The sequence below is a fragment of the Salmo salar genome, chromosome 19 (assembly GCF_965601325.2).
Source record: "Salmo salar chromosome 19, fSalSal1, whole genome shotgun sequence".
In the NCBI taxonomy this organism is placed as follows: Eukaryota; Metazoa; Chordata; class Actinopteri; order Salmoniformes; family Salmonidae; genus Salmo; species Salmo salar.
In genome coordinates, this window is record NC_138309.1 from 71,304,823 (window position 1) to 71,329,530 (window position 24,708).

General features: G+C 41.2%; 1 protein-coding gene across 8 annotated transcripts in view; it reads left to right on the top strand.

Moving 5' to 3' along the window:
* The first annotated feature begins 1,267 nt into the window (after positions 1 to 1,267).
* LOC106579428 (fibroblast growth factor receptor 2) overlaps positions 1,268 to 24,708 on the top strand; it is a 125,925-nt gene continuing 102,484 nt past the window's right edge. For 2 of the 8 annotated variants that reach the window (XM_014159329.3, XM_014159330.3), the window contains exons 1-2: positions 1,315 to 1,911; positions 7,153 to 7,429. In XM_014159329.3, coding sequence (XP_014014804.1) covers positions 7,240 to 7,429 — 190 coding nt within the window. In that variant the 5' untranslated portion in view covers positions 1,315 to 1,911; positions 7,153 to 7,239. Of the gene's footprint in view, positions 1,912 to 7,152; positions 7,430 to 24,708 lie in introns of all 8 variants that reach the window. The other 6 variants (XM_014159334.3, XM_045702625.2, XM_014159332.3 and 3 more) reach the window with 5 other exon arrangements.

The following is a 24,708-nucleotide window of genomic DNA, read 5'->3' on the forward strand; positions in this document are numbered from 1 at the left end:
CAAAAATAAATGCTGTTCAAAAGGTGGTGAAAATGGAAAGCTGCAAATAGGGTTAGGTGAAGGAACAGGGGAGTTTGCTTGCATGACTTCCTTGTCGTTCTTGTATTGGGAGAAAACTACAGCAGAACTCTTTCTCACCCCTTCTCCTCTAACTTCTCCCCCTCTTTGTTTCGAACCAAGCTGTCACCTTCATCTCTCTGATGGCTTTACTGCAATAGCGAGAGATAGGGTGAAAGCGAGAGAAAAACAGAGATAGAGAATGCTCCATTCACAGCACACCACCTCGCTTTTGCTAACAGCCTTATTAGCTGCTCTATTCATCCTGAATATGGGAGGGTTCCGTTCCTATAAACACACATTCTACTCACTACTGGAAGAGAACAAAAAATTACTTTAGGGAGAGATTAGTAGTCCTCTGCCTCCCTCTTTTCCTCCCTCCCTCCATATCTCTCTACTCCACTCCACTCAATTCAATTCACAGGGCTTTATTGTCATAGGAAACATGTGTTTACATTGCCAACACAAGTGAAATAGATCATAAACAAAAGATAAATAAACAATAAAAATCAACAGTAAACATTACACTCACAAAAGTTCTAAAGGAATAGAGACATTTCAAATGTCATATTATGGCTATATACGATGTGCAAATAGTTAAAGTACAAAAGGGAAAATAAATAAACATTTTTGCTATCATTCTTTTTTTACATCCATTATTAGACAGAAAATGCAAATATATTGTTGAATGATTATGAACATGGTCTTTTTCCTGCTAATGCCTGCAATGCAGTGAAGAAAACGATATGACAACAATAACGTCTAATGTAACTGGCCCCTCTAACAGTACAACTGACCCCAGCTTGGCCCCACCAGTTGAAATGGTCTAGAACCGCCACTGGGCTCATGTCATACAAAACACTGTAGCCGAACCCTGTGAGAATGATAGGCAACAGACAACAAGCCTACTACTCCCGTATGTCAACATTATTCATTATATACAACATGGTAATAATGCATACATTCCCTATTGCTATTCTACATATGACTTGTGCGATTCAGGTGTTGTGTCCGCACGGGGGCGTAGTTACTGCAAGTTGCGCCAAGCCAACGAGGGGTGGAGGAGAACCCCTATAACCTATACAGTACAACGTTTGTAGTGAGCTCCGTAGGTTGAGCTCTCTCTCTCTCCTTGGGCGTACGGAGCAAGGAAGGCTCGTGGTTTCTTTCTAGGCAAAAGCGTAGAAAGAGAGGGAGACACTGAGATTTGATTGGCCGAGGAATTCAGAGCCAGGAAACGGATCGAATTTCACGGGGGAGCGATACCCACTGAAGTGAGGGAGGAGGGGGTTGTGCGTGTGTGAGGACGTAAGGAGCAGAACAAATCTAAAACCTGACAAAGCGTCTGAGGACAGTACTATTATGATTGTCGGGGAAGAAGACTCTCTGCCGTGGGAGATCATAAATTGATGGATTCTTCTTTTTGGAATTTATATATATATTTTACGCATTACTTCTTCATAAACTACATAGACCCTTCGTTTGGATGAAGAGTGCGCTCGCGGTGGAACACTGACATGTTTTGAGTTGAAGAAACTGTATGAACTTGCTGAATAAGAAAAGTTTTGGAGACGTAACGTTATCTAGCTAACTATTTCAAGTTCTTTTCAAGGATATGCATTTCAATTCAACATTTTTTCAAGTGCAATGGAACACCAGTAATTTCGGGATTTAATAAGAGTCTCTCCAGTGATTTGAGTTGTTGCTCGTTGGATTTGGGGGTAATAAAACATCGCTTCTTGGCATTTTTGGTAATGTGAAGAGAATTCGCTCGGTGAGGACTATAGGGTACACGCCTCCTGCCTTTTCCGTGCATGCGACTCGGAGGTCTTTCAGACTTCGTAGTTATTCGTGGTAAGTATTCTGGCAGTATTATTGTGGGCATAGATCTCAAATAGGTATTGTTCTATTTGTCCTAGATTAATGGAGAATAGAGCTAATTTGTAATGTTTCTAAGTTTTGGAAATATTTTTCGGGAATCAGTTTGCTACACAAATGATCATCACGCGCATGCAACGTGATTTATTGTTAATAACTTTTTTTTTTAAACATGACAGATTAACCCAAGTCGTTATTCTAAGGAGTTGAGAAATTACACATTTTATGCATAGGCTACTTTAATAGCTAACTTGATTTGACAGTCGAATCATAATAAATTGCTAATATAATGTAGGCCTACTCCATTTCTACAACGAAACAAGAGCTCGTTTTTTTGCCATTTCTGAAAAATATAATATTTTTCATTCAATAACAGCTGCCTTTATGGCAACGTTTACCATGTTTTCCCCTCAATTACAAAAATACAATTTAAGCAACGGTTGCAGCACCCATGAGTGTTCATTAACAACACTGTTTTGGTTATTTATTACTTTGCTTAATTTTCTACATTGCATTTATGGTGCCAATTACAATTACCCCGTGACCGCACGTTGTGTTTTTACAACTGATTTGCATATCAATAGGAATTCAATCAGCGGAAGAAATGTTATTCAGAAGCCTTGGTTTAAATGGGGGCCAGGAAAACGTTGGGATATGCATATAAAGGAAAAGCCCTCATGAGTCTGAACTTGTTGGATGTCATGTTGTTGACAGCAGCAACTCATAAAGCGTTTGTCAAAGCTATAGGCTATACACTTTACAACAGCTAAATCACCAAAAGAAGGCTAGACCTAGACGAATTATCGATACAAAAATTGCCCATCAATTGTCAGTTACCTTGCTGTGCTGGCCTACAGTGTTCATTTCCCTTTGCTTTGCAATAGACTATTGAGAAACAAAATAGACGACTTATCGATTTGTAAGTAAACCATCATCCTAAAACAAGGTAGCCTGCCCACTCTAGCCTGGTCCAATCACGTTGCACGAGAGGGATGCATTCAGGCCATGATGTAATGCGCGGGTCATTAGAGGGTTGTTACTGGTTACCACAGCCACAAAGTCAAAATGATCTATTTCTTAAAAATTTATGAAAGACAAAATTAGATTTTTTTGTCTTCATTTAAAGGAGTAAGGTTAGCAGTGTGGTTCGGGTTTTGTTAGCCGACTAAACTCAACTCCACCATTTACGATGGAGTTGAGCAGCGACTAGAGTAGGCGAACTGGAGTTCCAACGTTTTTATAAAAAACTACAGATTTCAGCACTCTAAAGAATTTGGGCTATTCTGGATTTCAGCATCCAAAGAAATGTGGGCTATTCTTTGGGTGCTGAAATCTGTAGATTTTGTGAAAAACTTAATTTTATGTGAAGTTGGAGCTCCAGTCCGGCCACATTAGTCGCTGCTCAAATCCATTGTAAATCGTGGACTTGAGTATAGCCGGCTAGGATTAGGTTTAAAATCAGACATTAAGAAGATAAATTGTAAAAATAGGCAGGGTTTAGCCATAATTATGACTTTAAACCCAACCCTAAAGATGAATGAAAACCAAAATTAAGCTTTTTGGACTTCATTTAAGGTTAGGGTCAGACATGAGGTTAGCAGCTTGGTTAGGTTAGCCGACTAAACTCAACTCCACGATTTACGATGGCGTTGAGTGGTGACTAGTGTGGGCAAACTGGAGTTCCAACATCTTTATAAAAAAAACAGATTTCAGCACCCTGGATTTCAGCACCCAAAGAAATGCGGGCTATAAATCCGTAGATTTTAGTGACGTCGGAGCTCCAGTACACCCTTTACTCAACTCCATTGTAAATCGTGATCGTAAATCGTGGAGTTGAGTTTAGTCGGCTAGCTTTTAGGTTAAAAATATGATTTTAAGTAGAGAAATTGTAGAAATAGGCCAGGGTTTAGCCATAATCATGACTTTGTGGCTGTGGTAACTAGTGACGACCTCATTAGAGATGAACCAGAATCTATAGACACCTTTCAAAGTTGCTGTGTACATGTCAAATTATACACTACCCTTCAAAAGTTTGGGGTCACTTAGAAATGTCCTTGTTTTTGAAAGAAAAGCTATTTTTTTTGTCAAATTTTTATAACATCAAATTGATCAGAAATACAGTGTAGACATTGTTAATGTTGATAATGGCAGCTTCATTAAATAGTACCCGCAGAACACCAGTCTCAACGTCAACAGTGAAGAGGCGACTCCGGGATGATGGCCTTCTAGGCATATCTCAGACTGGCCAATAAAAAGAAAAGATTAAGATGGGCAAAATAACACAGACTCTGGACAGAGGAACTCTGCCTAGAAGGCCAGCATCCCGGAGTCGCCTCTTCACTATTGACGTTGAGGCTGGTGTTTTGCGGGTACTATTTAATGAAGCTGCCAGTTGAGGACTTGTGAGGCGTCTGTTTCTCAAACTAGACACTGTAATGTACTTGTCCTCTTGTTCAGTTGTGCACCGGGGCCTCCCACTCCTCATTCTATTCTGGTTAGAGCCAGTTTGCGCTGTTCTGTGAAGGGAGTAGTATAGAGCGTTGTACCAGATCTTCAGTTTCTTGTCAATTTCTCGCATGGAATAGCCATCATTTCTCAGAACAAGAATAGACTGACGAGTTTCAGAAGAAAGTTCTTTGTTTCTGGCCATTTTGAGCCTGTAATCAAACCCACAAATGATAATGCTCCAGATACTCAACTAGTCAAAAGAAGCCTATTGCTTCAGTTTTATTGCTTCTGTAATCAGGTCAACAGTTTTTAGCTGTGCTAACATACTTGCAAAAGGGTTTTCTAATTATCAATTAGACTTTTAAAATGATACACTCGGATTAGCTAACACAACGTGCCATTGGAACACAGGAGTGATGGTTGCTGATAATGGGCCTCTGTACGCCTATGTAGATATTCCATAAAAAATCAGTTGCTTCCAGCTACAATAGTAATTTACAACATTAACAATGTCTACACTGTATTTTTGATTAATTTTATGTTATTTTAATGGACTAAAAATGTGCTTTTCTTTCAAAAACAAGGACATTTCTAAAGTGACCCAAACTTTTGAACGGTAATTTATGTTTCTTCCTTTTGTGAACCAATCAATTCATCGCAGCTGTAGCAGAAGGCACTACAGGGGTCTCGGTGCAGCCGGCTCCAAACCTCCAGAGACTGTTAAATCGGAATGCACCACCACAGATTTCTGGCCAATAGATTGATGTGTCCTTGTGTATTCCATTTCAATTATAAAACGCATAATCATAGGGCTACAATTAAGTTAATTTATTTAGCAACTGATAAGTATGCATATTCTTCAATAAATCGACTTCAAATGGAAAGCAACAGGTTGCGCACAAGGATAAGACATATACTATGAGTATTGGATGATTTGGTTATTGAGTGTTGCCTGCTCTCTCGGATCAGAAGACAGTGATGTTTGGTGGAATTTGATATTCCACAGCTGGACATTTTCAGTTATAATAATAATAACAATAACCACAACAACAATAATAATAATAATAATAATTGTGTTATTGAAATGGTAATAACTACAGTACCTACATAGCCTAGTGATACATGTTTTTTCTTAATAACTAACAAAGTCTATTCAATGCTGATTCTCTGAGAAACCATTTATATATGTAAAACTTCACTACAATGTGATCAAATTAAATGCTATTTGTCACATGCGCCGAATACAACAGGTGTAGACCTTACAGTGAAATGCTTACTTACCATCCCTTATCCAACAATGCGGTTAAAAGAAATAAAATATACCTGAAAGAATAAGAATTAAAAGTAACAAATAATTAAAGAGCAGCAGTAAAATAACAATAGCGAGACTATATACAGGGGGTACCGGTACAGAGTCAATGTGCAGGGGCACCAGTTAGTCGAGGTAATTGAAGTAATATGTACATGTAGGTACAGTTATTAAAGTGATTATGCGTACATAATAACAGAGTAGCAGCAGCGTAAAAGAGGGGGGTGGGGGAATGCAAATAGTCTGGGTAGCCATTAGATTAGATGTTCAGGAGTCTTATGGCTTGGGGGTAGAAGCTGTTAAGAAGCTTCTTGGACCTAGACTTGGCACGCCGGTAACGCTTGCCATGCGGTAGCAGAGAGAACAGTCTATGACTAGGGTGGCTGGAGTCTTTGACAATTTTTAGGGCCTTCCTCTGACACTGCCTGTTATAGAGTAGCTGGATGGCAGGAAGCTTGGCCACAGTGATATACTGGGCCTTACGCACTACCCTCCTGAGGGGGAATTATTTTTGTCGTGCCCTCTTCACGACTGTCTTGGTGTGGTTGGATCATGTTAGTTTGTTGGTGATGTAGACACCAAGGAACTTGAAGCTGTTAACCTGCTCCACTACAGCCACGTCGATGAGAATGGGGGCATGCTTGGTCCTCCTTTTCCTGTAGTCCACAATCATTTCAGCCTTAGAATGCAAGCATCAAATCCACTCAATAGAAATGCTACATACTCATGCGGCGTGTATTGTAATTGTGAACGTGAGGATTTGCGACAATGGGTCGGACGTAAAGGTAGGTGTAGTGTGGTTGTGTGCTGAGCTGAGGTGCATCAGAGCTTTGGTATGTCTGTGGCAAGGCTTGTTTGACAGCATTTTGTGACACTCTCTCTCCCTCTCTCATACCCACTCTTTCTATACATGCTATTTGAATAGGTGAGACAGGTAAGAATAGAGACAAGAGAGTTTAGCAGAGTATAGTATACAGACGTAGGATCTTCATTTGAGCCAATTTGCTACAGCAGGAAAATAACCCTGCAGCAACAGGAAATGTGGATTATAATTAATGGACATTTTTTGTAGGGGTTGGTATATTTTTTGTTAGGCCAAATGAAGTCTGACATTTTAAAGTGGAAATTACAAACTTTAGAAGCCTTTTTAAACCTTGAATACACTACACGTTTACATTTCCAAATTAAGAGTCTACATCTGTGGTGTAAATGCAGAATTGGCTTCATTTTCAACGTCAATACAAATGTTCCTGTTTTGGTTTACTCCCTCTTCTCCCTCATTCTTTCCCCCCACATTATAAAATAATGTAATACCTACCTACCTACCTACCTACCTACCTACCTACCTACCTACCTACCTACCTACCTACCTACCTACCTACCTACCTACCTACCTACCTACCTACCTACCTACCTACCTACCTACCACCCTTTTCCCAACTTTCTTGCCCCTCCCACAGTCTTTCCTCAGCCCAGGTGATTGGGGGAATTCACAGTGAGTGACAGGCCATACAGCCTGCAGTTGATGGTTGGGTGGAGCCCTTCAGATGGGATCAGTGTCCAGGGGGAGGCGGAGCCTGAGGAGGGGGGGATGGGGGGGAGACTTGCCCTCCACTAACAGGATGGCCTCGTGGGCCTGGCTGCTCACCGCCGTCCTGCTGTCCCTAGTGATGGCTACTGTGGCGAGGCCACCGTACACTGTCGCCGAGGAAGAGGAGGCTACGCTAGAACCTGAAGGTAAGACATTGGCGCCTCATTGGCTGTATTATTTACTTTGTTGCCCCTAGCCTAGATACTGATCTAAGGTCTGTTTAGAGGTATCCCCCTTCAATGGTTGCGGTTAAGATTTGGGAAAGGTAAGCTGATCCTATACTGAACAAACATATAAACGCAACATGCAACAATTTCAAAGATTTTACTGAGTTGCAGTTCTAATGAGGAAATCAGTCAATTGAAATCAATTCATTAGGCACCAATCCAATTCATTAGGCACCAATCTATGGATTTCACATGACTGGGAATACAGATATGCATCTGTTGGTCATAGATACCTTTTAAAAAATGGGCCTCACAATGGGCTTCAGGATTTCGTCACAGTATTTCTGTGCATTCAAATTGCCATCACTAAAATGCAATTGTGTTCATTGTCTGTAGCTTATGCCTGCCCATACCATAACCGCCACTATGGGGGCATTCTGTTCACAATGTTGACATCAGCAAACCGCTCACCCACACAACGCCATACATGTGGTCTGTGGTTGTGAGGCCGGTTTGTGAGACCACATTCTCTAAAACGTCATTGGAGGCAGCTTATGGTAGAGAAATGAATGTTCAATTCTTTGGCTACAGCTCTGGTGGACATTCCTGCAGTCAGCATGCCAATTGCACGCTCCCTCAAAACTTGAGATATTTGTGGCATTCTGTTGTATGACAAAACTGCACATTTTAGAGTGGCCTTTTATTGCCCCCAGCACAAGGTGCACCTGTGTAAGGATCATGCTGTTTAATCAGCTTCTTGATATGCCACACCTGTCAGGTGGATGGATTATCTTGGCAAAGGAGAAATGCTCACTAACAGGGATGTAACAAATTTCTGCACAAAATTTGAGAGAAATAAGCTCTTTGTGCATATGGAACATTTCTGGGATCTTTTATTTCAGCTCATGAAACATGGGACCAACACTTTACAACGTGCACCTGGAGTGTGTTATATAACTGTGGGATGGAGAGAAGGAGGTATTGTTGCTGTAAGACTCTCCTTGGCCCTCTAGCTCTTGTCTTGTACCACTTATTGTACACTGTTAGGGTGGTAGTTGTGGTTTAGGGTGGAGAGGAGTAAGGCTGGCACTTTTGAGTTGTACTCTCCAATTGATTTGACCTAATCCCTTTATACTTGTGGGAATTGGCCTATATGGATACGGATAAATTGAATGTTTTGTTATAGAATAAATATGAAAAGCATTTACATAACCATGGTAGCAATTGAAAGGGAACAGTTTCGAGATTTTTGTAAGTTATTAGAGCAAAGCTGAGGACACAAAAGTTCACCTGACACAAGACTGAATCCAAACATTAAACTGTTGATTTTATGTGAATTTTACATTTACAATACTGTTGTTGATTACGAAATCTGACAGTACTCTGGATACATTCAGTTACAAGAATATTCCTGGAAAATGTTGGGTTGGTGCAACAAAAGACAAAAAAAGGACAAGGGTTTGAGTGAGAGGACTAACTGGTGTCTCCAAGTGGCCACACACCTCTCCAACATATGTACAGTTTCCAAGTAATTCCAATGCATTTTTATGACTATAATGTGCTTTTGTCTTGCTCTCCTAGCTGTGCCTTAAGGAACTAGTATTTGTATTAGTTTTTTTTTGGAACACAACCCTGCATCCCCACCCTCACACAAATACTTTTGTTGTTTATGCAATCCAAAAACAGTCCATTATACATCTCAATCTGGGTCAGGTGGGCATAATTTGAAGCGTGTTCTATTGCCAACATGACCAGCTAAGTTATAAAATATGATATTACAGTGTTAGGCTTTCACAATGCAATTCAGGGAAACAGATCATTTTGGTGGGCATAGAAAGGAGTCATGAGTGCATTCAGGTGCGTGTGCCACTGCACATTTTCTTCACAATAGACAAACAGGCTCATTCTGTTCAGAACAACCAAGGGTATGACACCATGTACATCAAACATAGTGATCATAAACTTTGAAGTGAAGTGCACATTTGGACTCATGGGTGTTTGGCTTGCTTGAATGATATCAAAGCGATATTTATTATAATCATCAATGTCTCATCTTTCAAATCACATGGTCTTCTTAGTTTACAGCATTTGCCTCACTCAGACAAAAAAGAATTTGCAAAAGTTGCCAAATTAGCGGGAGGATGGGGGCAATTTCTTGTCGTGCGAGGTGCTCAAGTTCAGAACGGTTGTCAGTCAAAACCCATACAGCGCTGTGAAGTGCAAAGCCTCTGACGTCATGTATAGTGTGTTACTGTACAGCCTCTGCTTTACAATTTAGCCGTTTATCAGTGCCCAATATATGCCATTTTCAACCTGTATATGGGTATGACTGTAAAGGGTTACACGTGCCCTCACCCTCACAATACCATATCTCCACAGTCTTATGGATTAATTAGAAAGAAAACATCTGGAACTGAGAAATTGGGGCATTAAGAAAATCACTGTAAAAACTGTTAAAACCCTGTGGATTGATGAGGCAAAGGGAATGGCAAATAAGTCTGGCTGCACAACCGATTGGCAAACATACTGCAAATGTCACGTCCTGACCATAGTAAGTTGTTATTTTCTATGGTAGAGTAGGTCAGGGCGTGACAAGGGGTGTTTGTCTGTTTTTGTATTTCTATGTTCAGTTTCTATGTTTTGTATTTCTTTGTGTTGGGCCGAGTATGGTTCCTAACTAGAGGCAGCTGTCTATCGTTGTCTCTGATTAGGAACCATACTTAGGCAGCCTGTTTTTCCTTTGGGTTTTGTGGGTAGTTGTTTTCCGAAGAAACTAAACTATGAAACAAAGATAAAGGACTTAACCTCTCTGGGCTAGGCGGGACGAATTCGTCCCACCTACGTAACAGCCACTTCAAGCCTGTGGCGCGATTTTCAAAACCTTAAAAATCCTATTACTTCAATTTCTCAAACATATGACTATTTTACAGCTATTTAAAGACAAGACTCTCGTTAATCTAACCACACTGTCCGATTTCAAAAAGGCTTTACAACGAAAGCAAAATATTAGATTATGTCAGCAGAGTACCAAGCCAGAAATAATCAGACACACATTTTTCAAGCCAGCATATAATGTCACCAAAACCCAGAAGACAGCTAAATGCAGCACTCACCTTTGATGATCTTCATCAGATGACAACCCTAGGACATTATGTTATACAATACATGCATGTTTTGTTCAATCAAGTTCATATTTATATCAAAAACCAGCTTTTTACATTAGCATGTGACGTTCAGAACTAGCATACTAGCAAACTTCCGGGGAATTCGCTAACATTTTACTAAATTACTCACGATAAACGTTCACAAAAAGCATAACAATTATTTTAAGAATTATAGATACAGACCTCCTCTATGCACTCGATATGTCCGATTTTAAAATAGCTTTTTGGTGAAAGCACATTTTGCAATATTCTAAGTACATAGCCCAGGCATCACGGGCTAGCTATTTAGACACCCGGCAAGTTTAGCACTCACCATAATCATATTTACTATTATAAAAGTTTGATTACCTTTTGTTGTCTTCGTCAGAATGCACTCCCAGGACTGCTACTTCAATAACAAATGTTGGTTTGGTCCAAAATAATCCATCGTTATATCCGAATAGCGGCGTTTTGTTCGTGCGTTCCAGACACTATCCGAAATGGTAAATCAGGGTCGTGCGCATGGCGCAATTCGTGACAAAAAAATTCTAAATATTCCATTACCGTACTTCGAAGCATGTCAACCGCTGTTTAAAATCAATTTTTACGCCATTTTTCTCGTAGAAAAGCGATTATATTCCGACAGGGAATCTCCTTTCGGCAAACAGAGGAAAAAATCACAAAGGCGGGGGCGGTCGGGTCACGCGCCTAAGCCCAGTGTCCCTTGATCGGCCACTTGAGAAAGGCGATAATGTGTTTCAGCCTGGGGCTGGGATGACGACATTCTGTTTTTTCCCGGGCTCTGAGCGCCTATGGACGACGTAGGAAGTGTCACGTTAGAGCAGAGATCCTTAGTAAAAGATAGAGATGGAAAAGAAGTTCAAGAAATGGTCAGACAGGCCACTTCCTGTAAAGGAATCTCTCAGGTTTTGACCTGCCATTTGAGTTCTGTTATACTCACAGACACCATTCAAACAGTTTTAGAAACTTTGGAGTGTTTTCTATCCAAAGCCAATAATTATATGCATATTCTAGTTACTGGGCAGGAGTAGTAACCAGATTAAATCGGGTACGTTTTTTTATCCAGCCGTGAAAATACTGCCCCCTAGCCATAACAGGTTAAAAATATATACTTCTGTGTATTGATTTTAAGAAAGGCATTGATGTTCATGGTTAGGTACAGTCGTGCAACGATTGTGCTTTTTTTCGCAAATGCGCTTTTGTTAAATCATCCCCGTTTGGCAAAGTCGGCTGTCTTTGTTAGGAAGAAATAGTCTTCACAGTTCGCAACGAGCCAGGCGGCCCAAACTGCTGCATATACCCTGACTCTGTTTCCAAGAGAAGTGACACATTTTCCCTAGTTAAAAGAAATTCATGTTAGCAGGCAATATTAACTAAATATGCAGGTTTAAAAATATATACTTGTGTATTGATTTTAAGAAAGGCATTGATGTTTATGGTTGGCGCAACGTGTACCAAAGCGATTATATGCAACGCAGGACAGGCTAGATAAACTAGTAATATAATCAACCATGTGGAGTTAACTAGTGATTATGATTGATTGTTTTTTATAAGATAAGTTTAATGCTAGCTAGCAACTTACCTTGGCTTCTTACTGCATTCGCGTAACCTCGTGGAGTGCAATGTAAAGCAGGTGGTTAGAGCGTTTGACTAGTTAACCGAAAGGTTGCAAGATTGAATCCCTGAGCTGACAAGGTAAAAATCTGTTGTTCTGCCCCTGAACAAGGCAGTTAAACCACTGTTCCTAGGCCGTCATTGAAAATAAGAATGTGTTCTTAACTGACTTGCCTAGTTAAATAAAGGTAAAAAAGAAAAAGAAAAAAATTGGCCAAATCGGCATCCAAAAATACCGATTTCCGATTGTTAAGAAAACTTGAAATCGGCCCTAATTAATCGGCCATTCCGATTAACCTCTTACATCTAGATGTTCCGCTAGGGGAACGCCTCGCCAATATCCAATGATAGAACGTGGCGCGAATTACAAACTCCTCAAAAATCCGACTATTTTACACCATTTTAAAGACAATACTCTCCTTTATCTAACCACATTGTCCGATTTCAAAAAGGCTTTACAATGAAAGCAAAACATTCGATTATGTCAGGAGAGTACCCAGCCAGAAATAATCACACACCCATTTTTCAAGCTAGCATATAATGTCACAAAAACCAAAACCACAGCTAAATGCAGCACTAACCTTTGATGATCTTCATCAGATGACACTCCTAGGACATTATGTTATACAATACATGCATGTTTTGTTCAATCAAGTTCATATTTATATCAAAAACCAGCTTTTTACATTAGCATGTGACGTTCAGAACTAGCATACCCACCGAAAACTTCCGGTGAATTTACTAAATTACTCACGATAAACGTTGACAAAAAACATAACAATTATTTAAAGAATTATAGATACAGAACTCCTTTATGCAATGCGGTGTCCGATTTTAAAATAGCTTTTCGGTGAAAGCACATTTTGCAATATTCTGAGTAGATAGCCCGGCCATCATGGCTAGCTATTTTGACACCCACCAAGTTTGGCACTCACCAAACTCAGATTTACTATAAGAAAAATGTTATTACCTTTGCTGTTCTTCGTCAGAATGCACTCCCAGGACTTCTACTTCAACACCCAATGTTGTTTTGGTTCCAAATAATCCATAGTTATATCCAAATAGCTGTGTTCTTCTTGCGTTCAAGACACTATCCGAAGGGTGACGCACCGGTGCGTATCGCGACAAAACAATTCTAAATATTCCATTACCGTACTTCGAAGCATGTCAAACGCTGTTTAAAATCAATTATTTATGCGATATTTCTCGTAAAATAGCGATAATATTCCGACCGGGAGACCTTGTTTTTGTTCAAACACTGAAAATGTAAAATGGACTCTTCACATGCATGCGCACGCCCGTGTCATTGTTCTCAGATCGACCACTTTCCAAATGCCCTACTGTTTTTCGCCCAGGGACTGCAGAGTCATCATTCCCCGTTCTGGCGCCTTCTGAGAGCCTATGGGAGCCTTAGAAAATGTCACGTTACAGCAGAGATCCTCTATTTTCCATAAAGAGGCTATAGAAGGACAAGAAATGGTCAGAGAGGGCACTTCCTGTATGGAATCTTCTCAGGATTTGGCCTGCCATATGAGTTCTGTTATACTCACAGACACCATTCAAACAGTTTTAGAAACTTTAGGGTGTTTTCTATCCACATCTACTAATATATGCATATTCTAGTTTCTGGGCAGGAGTAATAACCAGATTAAATCGGGTACGTTTTTTTATCCGGCCGTGAAAATTCTGCCCCCTATCCCAACAGCTCAGACACCCATGCATAGCCCACAAGACATGCCACCAGAGGTCACTTCACAGTCCCCAAGTCCAGAACAGACTATGGGGGGCACAGAGTACTACATAGAGCCATGACTACATGGAACTGTATTGCACATCAAGTAATTGATGCAGGCAGTAGAATCAGATTTTAAAAACAGATCAAAAATACACCTTATGGAACAGCGGGGACTGTGAAGCAACACAAATGTAGGTACAGACACATGCATACACACATGATAACATACACACAAAACATGGATTTTGTGTTTTAGATATGTAGTAGTGGAATAGGGGCCTGAGGGCACACACTTAGTGTGTTGTGAAATCTGTTATGAATGTTTTGTGATGTTTTTAAAATTGTATAACTGCCTTAATTTTGCTCCGATTGCCTCTGTTTGAGAAACACAGATTTCTTTGACATGCTACATGCCAATGCTGTAAGAGACAGGATTTTCCCCCTTGTAATCCAATATGTGCAGATACCCTGTTTTCACCCCAATTTCGTGGTGTCCAATTGGTAGTTACAGTCTTGTTTCATTGCTGCAACTCCCTTACGGACTTGGGAGAGGCGAAGGTTGAGAGCCGTGCATCCTCCGAAACACAACCCTACCAAGCCGCACTGCTTCTTGACACAATGCCCACTTAACCCAGAAGCCAGCCGCACCAATATGTCGGAAGAAACACAGTGCACCTGGCGAGCTTGTCAGCGTGCACTGCGCCCGGCCCACCACAGGAGTCGCTAATGCGCAATGGGACAAGGACATCCCTGCTGGCCAAACCCTCCCCTCACCCGGACAATGCTGGGCCAATTGTGCGCTGACCCATCGGTTTCCCGGTCGCGTCCAGCTGCGACAGAGCCTGGACTCAAACCCAGAATCTCTAGTGGCACAGTTAGCACTGCGATGCAGTGCCTTAGACCACTGCGACACTCGGGAGACCCAGGAATGTTTTTTAAGAGTATTTGTGCATAGTGGACTTTTCCTGACTTTTCCTTCAGATAGGGGAGATTACGGAGAATTTGGGAAGTGTGATGGGGGATTAAGTGGGCTGAACCTGGGGTTCACATGATGAGGGATCAACAGGGCAGGGGTCGGAGGCTTGTTTAGAAAGCAGCCCCAACATCTGATTCCAGATCAGTTTTTGTCAGCTGACCCTGGTCAATCACAGGGGCAATATTCCACGATGTTTGTGTGTGTATTGTGTGCACCAGTACATTTAGAATCTATTTGTGTATTTTTCATTTTGGCCATTTGAAACACATTCCAGCCACACAAAATACAATACACTACATTTTAAACCACCAAAGATTGCACAACTTATTTCTATTGGGGTCATATGAGAGTGAATCTTTCGTCTCTCTTGCTCTGATTGGTTGTGGTTGCGGCGGTATCCCGCCCGTCACCTGTACAGACAGAAACAGAGGAACATGAAAAGAGGTGTCTCTTTTCCTCTCTTAGTTACCCCCCAGATCTTGTCTTGTCAGTAGTCTTCCCTGGCCCCAACCCCTCTGAACGCCAGAGCTCCCTGGGGCCACAAGTGCCTAAACCACTGTCTTTCTCTGCCTCTCTGGAAGGGGAGGGGTAATTGTCATAGATTCCATATCAGTGTTACCGCTTGCTTTGAACGAGGAATGAACCCATGATAGCTCTGCTGCTAGTTTGTTTACCTACCCACCGAAGAAGGCTTTTAAATGAAACGTCTGTGTATGCTATCCCTTGACTTACTTTTATTTAAGCCCTTTGCTCTTATAGGGAGCATGGGCTGTTGATGAATGTTCTCCATCTCACTCTGAAGGTCCTACATGCTATCTCTGATGCAGTGAGAGAAAAAAAGCTTTATACAAAAATAAATTGTGTGTGGAGTACGGGACCATTACCTTAAAAAAAGTCAATCTATTCAGTATATTTTTATGGTCCTCACTCTGGACTGAGGGTCAGTCAGGTTAAATATATGTAAATCTGCATGGACACGTCAACCTATTGTCATGAAAAGCACGGCATTGTGATTCGTTTTGATTGATTGCTACTCATTATGATAGCAAAATTACCTTTCAGCTAGTGATATACTGTAGGACGCCAACCTGTAAGGCTAGTATAGCAGGGAGGAACATTCTGATACACTGTGCTACAGTAGTTTGGAGTAGTAGAAGATTGCTACTGCTCTCTAAAATCAATGTTCAGGTATTCAGTTGCATAGTGATGGCCTGTTCAATTTGAATAAGTAGCACCAGATTTTATTGCATGTAAGTGGATGGTTACATGAGAAGAGATAGTGGTCATAGGACTCAAACTTAGTGACATCTTAACAACAGAATGATCCAGGTTGTAGAAGTATCAGCCTGCCTGCCTCTGGTCTGTTAATGACATGTTGTGTGTTTGTGTGAATCTCTATATGCGCGTGCACGTGTGAGCGTGCATGTGCCCGCATGTCTGTGTGTGTGCATGTCTCTGTGTTTGTGTGTGTGTATGTCAGTGGCTATGAAGCTAAACTCTCCCACTAAACAAACTGTCCTGAGTCCTGCTGTCAGTGTGGCAGGCAGTTAGACTGATAGCCTCTTCTATACAATGGACTTTTATAGGCTCCTGCTTGCCTGCCATTAGGCCTAGTTACTGTTTAATTTTTTTTAACCTTTATTTAACTAGGCAAGTCAGTTAAGAACAAATTCTTATTTACAATGACAGACTTTCGGTTACTGGCCCACACTCTAACCACTAGGCTACCTGCTGTTGAAGTGTATTAACGTTATATGGACTGTTGTTTCCCTTGGCCGATGCAGCAAAAAATGCCTTGTCACTCCTCCACTACCTGTCTGATGAGGGTTGGTGGTGGTAGTGTGTGTGTGTGTGTGTGTGTGTGTGTGTGTGTGTGTGTGTGTGTGTGTGTGTGTGTGTGTGTGTGTGTGTGTGCCTGGCGGGTACCGAATGTTCGGCTGGAGGGCCGTTGCCATGGACGCCACCGGAAGGCAGTTGGCAGAGCACAGCATTGTCATGACAATAAAGCCTGATGGAATTTTAATTTGAAAGGAAATAATGGAGAATTAGAACAGAGAGAAGGAAATAAGAATGGTCCAGAGAGTGGACACAGAAAGAGGGGAGTGTATGGATTCTATAGTATAGTTTGTGAGGTGTGTGTGCATGCTTATGCATGTGTGTGTATACACTTGTTTATTATGACTTTTAGTCCTCCCACTCACACCTCTCTCTTCACTCCTCTCCTCTCACTAATTTGGGGCGGCAGGTAGCCTAGTGGTTCGAGCTTTGGGCAAGTAACCGAAAGGTTGCTAGATCAAATCCCAAGGTAAAAATCTGTTGTTCTGCCCCTGAACAAGGCAGTTTAGCCCACTGTTCCTAGGCCGTCATTGTAAATAAGAATTTGTTCTTAACTGACTTCGCTAGTTAAAGAAAGGTTAAATTAAAATAAAAACTACAAGTGAGAGAAATGGCAGAGAAGAGTTAGCTAGTTCAGCACAGCTGCAGGCTAAAGTAATTGCTCCTCTTTCTCCCGAGCTGCCAAACTAACCCTGATTCAGATGACCAGGCTTGATTATGGAGACATCATTTATAGATCGGCAGGCAAGGGTGCTCTCGAGCGGCTAGATGTTCTTTACCATTCGGCCGCCAATGCTCCTTAAAGGACACATCACTGGTCATCTCTGTATACCTGTCGCAAGACCCACTGGTTGATGCTTATTTATAAAACCCTCTTAGGCCTCACTCCCCCTATCTGAGGTATCTACTGCAGCCCTCATCCTCCACATACAACACCCGTTCTGCCAGTCACATTCTGTTAAAGGTCCCCAAAGCACACACATCCCTGGGTCGCTCCTCTTTTCAGTTCGCTGCAGCTAGCGACTGGAATGAGCTGCAACAAACACTCAAACTGGACAGTTTTATCTCAATCTCTTCATTCAAAGACAATCATGGACACTCTTACTGACAGTTGTGGCTGCTTTGTGTGATGTATTGTTGTCTCTACCTTCTTGCCCTTTGTGCTGTTGTCTGTGCCCAATAATGTTTGTTCCAAGTTTTGTGCTGCTACCATGTTGTTGTTATGTTGTGTTGCTACCATGATGTGTTGTCATGTGTTGCTGCCTTGCTATGTTGTTGTCTTAGGTCTCTCTTTATGTAGTGTTGTCTCTCTTGTCATGATGTGTGTTTTGTCCTATATTTACATTTTATTTATTTTTAATTTGGAATCCCAGCCCCCGCAGAAGGCCTTTTGCCTTTTGGTAGGCCGTCATTGTAAATAAGAATTTGTTCTTAAAATAGAAAATAGTTACTGCAGTGTCTGTTTTTATGATCACACACATCTTAGAAAATCACACTGCTCTTTATGTACGCAACAAAAAAAGTTGGCAAAAAGTTTTCATGCTAAAGTTATCTAGTTTTCATCTCTGTTTGACATTTATATTTCTTCCTCTCTCTCCCTCTTTCTCCCAGTGACAGTTATTATCAGCATGGCTATAATGTGTGACAGACTGTCACTGTCTCAAACCCTTTTATTCACTTCTCTCCTCTCACTAAACTACAGGAGAGTGAAAATGCAGGGAAGAGCTAGCTAGTTTACAGCAGTGCCTGTTTTTATGATCACACATATCTTAGAAAAATCACACTGCTCTTTATGTACGCAACTCATGCTCCTTGGATACTGTTACTGTTGGTGCTTAGTCTGCTCACAGACATGACAGACAGTTAGACAGATGGAGTGAGAAAGATAGGCAGCTAGATAGACAAGTTTGTTCTGGTGTGAGAATTGGTTGCAGCCTCTTGCCACAGTCCCTCACAGAGCATAATTCCCTCTTGCCAGGATGGTGTGAATGAATAGAGGAGAGGAGTGATAGCCACGCTGATAATAACTGTCACTGAGAGAGAGAGGGAGAGTTGAATTTAATTGAATTGAGAGAGAGAGAGAGATCCATTTTTAACAGAGACAAAACCAGCCAATTTTAGCATTCCAACTTTTTGCTGACTTTTTTTTTATATCTGAAAGGTATTGCCGGTGACAAAGCCTGTACTTCTATTTCCGTCAACTGACCTAGTCATGATTTCGGCTCTGTGTTTAAAAGTCCCGCCAAATTCCCAGTATGAATGTCGCCTTTCATCTTACCGTCTTTGGCATGCATTAAATCATGAACATTCTATTGTTGTTGACCGACATCAAACTTATCCTTGTAGTCAGTCCATGGGCCAGACCAAAAGTTTGGCCACTTTGGGGTGGCGAAGGTTTGATGGTATTATATTGTTCCCCGCAAGCCCCTGATCAAATTGATATATGATATCTTCTCCCAAAATGTTATAAATCGTGTTGTATGGGAGTCTATTCAATAGCATCTTTGCAGGCTGATAAAGAAAAGTTGAGACATGTTGGAATGTTCACATGCTCATTGAAATTGACTGTGGAACAACGATGAAACATTCTGTTTGGTAGATCTCATCTTATAAACCATGGGATTTGGCACATTTTTGACATCAGAACTAATGATTTACCTAGACTGACTGTCACGCCTGCTCCCGCTTCTCCTCTCTGGCGCTGGAGGGCGCCCATTACGTGCATCAGCACTCATTGGACTCACCTGGACTCCTTTACTTTGTTGATTGCCCCTCTATATCTGTCTGCTCCTCAGTTTGTTCCCCGTGTCAGTATTGATGTCGTTACGTTTGTTTCTTGTCCGTTTTCCATTAAATGCTCACTCCATGTACTTTCTTCTCGTCTTCAGCATCGTTCCTTACACTGACTCATCATTGAAACAACAATGTTACAAATCACAGAACTACATATTTGGTTTAGGGAAATTGGTCATACTGGGAAATAATAGAAGAACAAGACATCCAGATCTGGTAGAATATCGGCTTTATAGTTGCCACCTTTAGTCTTTCGTAAAGCAATACTCAGCATAGTAAATGAAAGGTGTGCTCTAGAGGTCGACCGATTATGATTTTTCAACGCCGATACCGATTGTTGGAGGACCCGATACTGATTATACAGCCGATACTGATTATTTTAACTTAATATAACACATCAATAAAATCTATTTAGCCTCAAATAAATAATGAAACATGTTCAATTTGGTTTAAATAATGCAAAAACAAAGTGTTGGAGAAGAAAGTAAAAGTGCAATATGTGCCATGTAAGAAAGCTAACGTTTACGTTCCTTGCTCAGAACATGAGAACATATGGTGGTTCCTTTTAACATGAGTCTTCAATATTCCCAGGTAAGAAGTTTTAGGTTGTAGTTATTATAGGAATTATAGGACTATTTCTCTCTATATGATTTGTATTTCATATACCTTTGACTATTGGATGTTCTTATTGGCACTTTAGTATTGCCAGTGTAACAGTATAGCTTCCGTCCCTCTCCTCGCTCCTACCTGGGCTCGAACCAGGATCACATCGACAACAGCCACCCTCGATGCAGCGTTACCCATGTAGAGGAAGAGGAACAACTACTCCAAGTCTCAGAGCGAGTGACGTTTGAAATGCTATTAGCGCGCACCGCTAACTAGCTAGCCATTTCACATGGATTACACAAAGTCGGCTGTCTTTGTTAGGAAGAAATAGTCTTCACAGTTCGCAACGAGCCAGGCGGCCCAAACTGCTGCATATACCCTGACTCTGTTTGCAAGAGAAGTGACACATTTTCCCTAGTTAAAAGAAATTCATGTTAGCAGGCACTATTAATACCCATTAAATTGCTGGGAGATTATACATGGAGTGTGCAACTTTCTTTATTTTGATACCTAATCCAGGTTGATCATTTTAAAAGGCTCACTTAGAAATGTCCTTGTTTTTGAAAGAAAAGCAATTTTCGTCCATTTAAATAACATCAAATTGATCAGAAATACAGTGTAGATATTGTTAATGTTTTAAATGACTATTGTAGCTGGAAACGGCTGATTTTTAATGGAATATCTACATAGGCATCCAGAGGCCCATTATCAGCAACCATCACTCCTGTGTTCCAATGGCACGGTGTGTTAGCTAATCTAAGTCTATAACTTTAAAAGGCTAATTTATCATTAGAAAACCCTTTTCCAATTATGTTAGCACAGCAGAAAACTGTTGTCCTGCTTAAAGAAGCAATAAAACTGGCCTTCTTCAGACTAGTTGAGTATCTGGAGCATCAGCATTTGTGGGTTCGATTACAGGCTCAAAATGGCCAGAAACAAAAAACTTTCTTCTGAAACTCGTTAGTCTATTCATGTTCTGAGAAATTATGGCTTTTCCATGCGAGAAATTGCAAAGAAACTGAAGATCTCATACAAAGCTGTGTACTATTCCCTTCACAGAACGCAAACTGGCTCTAACCAGAATAGAAAGAGGAGTGGGAGGCCCCGGTGCACAACTGAGCAAGAGGACAAGTACATTAGAGTGTCTGGTTTGAGAAACCGATGCCTCACAAGTCCTCAACTGGCAGCCTCTTAAGGATCCGCCCATTTTTTTCAATTTTCACCTGAAATTACATACCCAAATCTAACTGACTGTAGCTCAGGCCCTGAAGCAAGGATATGCATATACTTGATACCATTTGAAAGGAAACACTTTGAAGTTTGTGGAAATGTGAAAGGAATGTAGGACAATATAACACATTAGATCTGGCAAAAGATAATACAAAGACGTTTTTTTTTTATTGTTTTGTACCGTCATCTTTGAAATGTAAGACGAAGGCCATAATGTATTATTCCAGCCCAGGTACAATTTAGATATTGGCCACTAGATGGCAGCAGTGTATTTACAAAGCTTTAGACTGTTCAAAATTGCCCAAGACTGCCCAAATGTGCCTAATTTCTTTATTAAGTAACGTCATCTTGCTAGCTGGATTGAATACTCCATTAGCTAGCCAGAGAAATGTTGAGCAACATTAGCCAACTTTACTGGCTAATAAAGTCAGCTAGCTAATGTTACAACATCAGATGAGCTAACATTAGTACCCTAACCATTTCGCTATAGTATTAATTGGTATACGACTCCTTGCTGTTCCTCAAGTTATAACTCGTTAGTTGCTTACTGGACCCTGGCAATCTGTGAAATGTTGACTTGTTAACAAGCTAACAAACTAACTACTATCTGTGAACTAATGTTTTCCTTCCACAGTATGTGGTTAATTTTCGGAATAAGAGAATTAGGTGAAAATGAGGCGTTGCTTGTTAAACACGTGGATTCAGGGATCAAGTGTAGCTGGAGCTGGGCCTGGCTTAAGCTGGATGCCACTATAGAGGTGAAAGGAACACAACACACTTTCCCTCTTTCTCATTTTTTCAATACAGTGGATAAAAGGTATATGCCACGTGTACTCTCTGCCTGAAAGAGATCAATTATGCCAACAAAGGGTATCATGCTCTGCTGGCGCATTGTAGAACAGACGTCCACAGGCAGAAAGTGTACAATGTAATAATGTGCAGTGTAGCCCAAAGATGTTGCTTTTGTTGTGTTGATCTTGATCTTAAGCCATTTTGCCACAATGTTGGAAGTATGCTTGAGGTCATTGTCCATTTGGAAGACCCATTTGCAACCAAGCTTTAACATCCTGACCTATGTCTTGATGTTGCTTCAAAATATCCACATCATTTTCCTACCTCATGATGCCATCTATTTTGTGAAGTGCACCAGTCCCTCCTGCAGCAAAGCACCCCCACAACATGATGCTGCCACCCCCGTGCTTCACGGTTGTGATGGTGTTCTTCGGCTTGCAAGCATCCCCCTTTTTCCTCCAAACATAAAGATGGTCATTATGGCCAAACAGTTCTATTTTTGTTTCATCAGACCAGAGGACATTTCTCCAAAAAGTACGATCTTTGTCCCCATGTGCAGTTGGAAACCGTAGTCTGGCTTTTTTATGGCGGTTTTGGAGCAGTGGCTTCTTCCTCGCTGAGCGGCCTTTCAGGTTATGTCGATATAGGACTCGTTTTACTGTGGATATAGATACTTTTGTAGCTGTTTCCTCCAGCATCTTCACAAAATCCTTTGCTGTTGTTCTGGGATGGATTTGCACTTTTCACACCATAGTATGTTCATCCCTAGGAGACAGAATGCGTCTCCTTCCTCAGCGGTATGACAGCTGCGTGGTCCCATGGCGTTTATACTTGCATACTCTTGTTTGTACAGATGAACGTGGTATCTTTAGGCGTTTGGAAATCACTCCCAAGGATGAGCCAGACTTGTGGAGGTCTACATTTCTTTTTCTAAGGTCTTGGCTGATTTCTTTAGATTTTCCCATGATGTCAAGCAAAGAGGCACTGAGTTTGAAGGTAGGCCTTGAAATACATCCACAGGTACACCTCCAATTGACTCAAATGATGTCAATTAACCTATCAAAAGCGTCTAAAGCCATGACATAATTTTCTGGAATTTTCCAAGCTGTTCACAGGCACAGTCAACTTAGTGTATTTAAACTTCTGACCCACTGGAATTGTGATACAGTGAATTATAAGTGAAATAATCTGTCTGTAAACAATTTTTGCAAAAATGACTTGTGTCATGCACAAAGTAGATGTCCTAACCGACTTGCCAAAACTATAGTTTGTTAACAAGACATTGGTGGAGTGGTTGAAAAACGAGTTTTAATGATTCCAACCTAAGTGTATGTAAACTTCCGACTTCAACTGTATGAAGGCTATTATGGCTAACTGCCATAATAGTGTATTGTTTTTTCTCAATACTTGAGTGTCATTTGAAGTAAAGTCTAGGCAACAAATAACATTGGATTGTGTTCTTTACATTTTTTAGATGTGAGTTAGGTTCACTTTAACCACTTTTTATTTTACACGCAGACTGAGCATGTAGATCATATTCTTTGTTGTTTAATTAGTTATAACCTGTATTTCCCCCTAGCAGGGATTTTTGCATGTTTCGGTGCAACAAAGAAAGAAGTGTCACCTATTTGGGCTCTCACCAGTTTGCATCTCTGGTCTATATAAGTTCCCACAATTGACAATGCATGTCAGAGCAAAAACCATGCCATGAGGTCCAAGGAATTGTCCGTAGAGCCCCGAGACAGGATTGTGTCGAGGCACAGATGGGTACCAAAAACTGTCATTGAAGGTCCCCAAGAACACAGTGGCCTCATCATTCTTAAATGGAAGAAGTTTGGAGCCACCAATACTCTTCCTAGAGCTGGCTGCCAGGCCAAATCTGAGCAATCGGGGGAGAAGGGCCTTTTTCAGGGAGGTAACCAAGAACCCAATGGTCACTCTGACAGAGCTCTTGAGTTCCTCTGTGGAGATGGGAGAGCCTTCCAGAAGGACAACCACCTCTGCATCACTCTACCAATCAGGCCTTTATTGTAGAGTGGCCAGATGGAAGCCACACCTCAGTAAAAGGCACGACAGCCCACTTGGACTTTGCCAAAAGGCACCTAAAGACTCTCAGACCATGAGAAACAAGATTGAACTCTTTGGCCTAATTGTCAAGTGTCACGTTTGGAGGAAACCTGGCACCATCCATACGGTGAAGCATGGTGGTGGCAGCATCATACTGTGGGGATGTTTTTCAGCGCCAGGGACTTGAGATCAAGGCAAAGATGAACGGCGCAAAGTACAGATCCTTGATGAAAACCTGCTCCAGAGCGCTGAGGACCTCAGACTGGGGTGAAGGTTCACCTTCCAGCAGGACAATGATCCTAAGCACACAGCCAAGACAATTCAGGAGTGGCTTCGGGACAAGTCTCCTTGAGTGGCCCAGCCAGAGCCCAGACTTGAACCCGATCTAACATCTCTGGAGAGCCCCTCAAATAGATATCCAGCGACGCTCCGCATCGAATCTGAC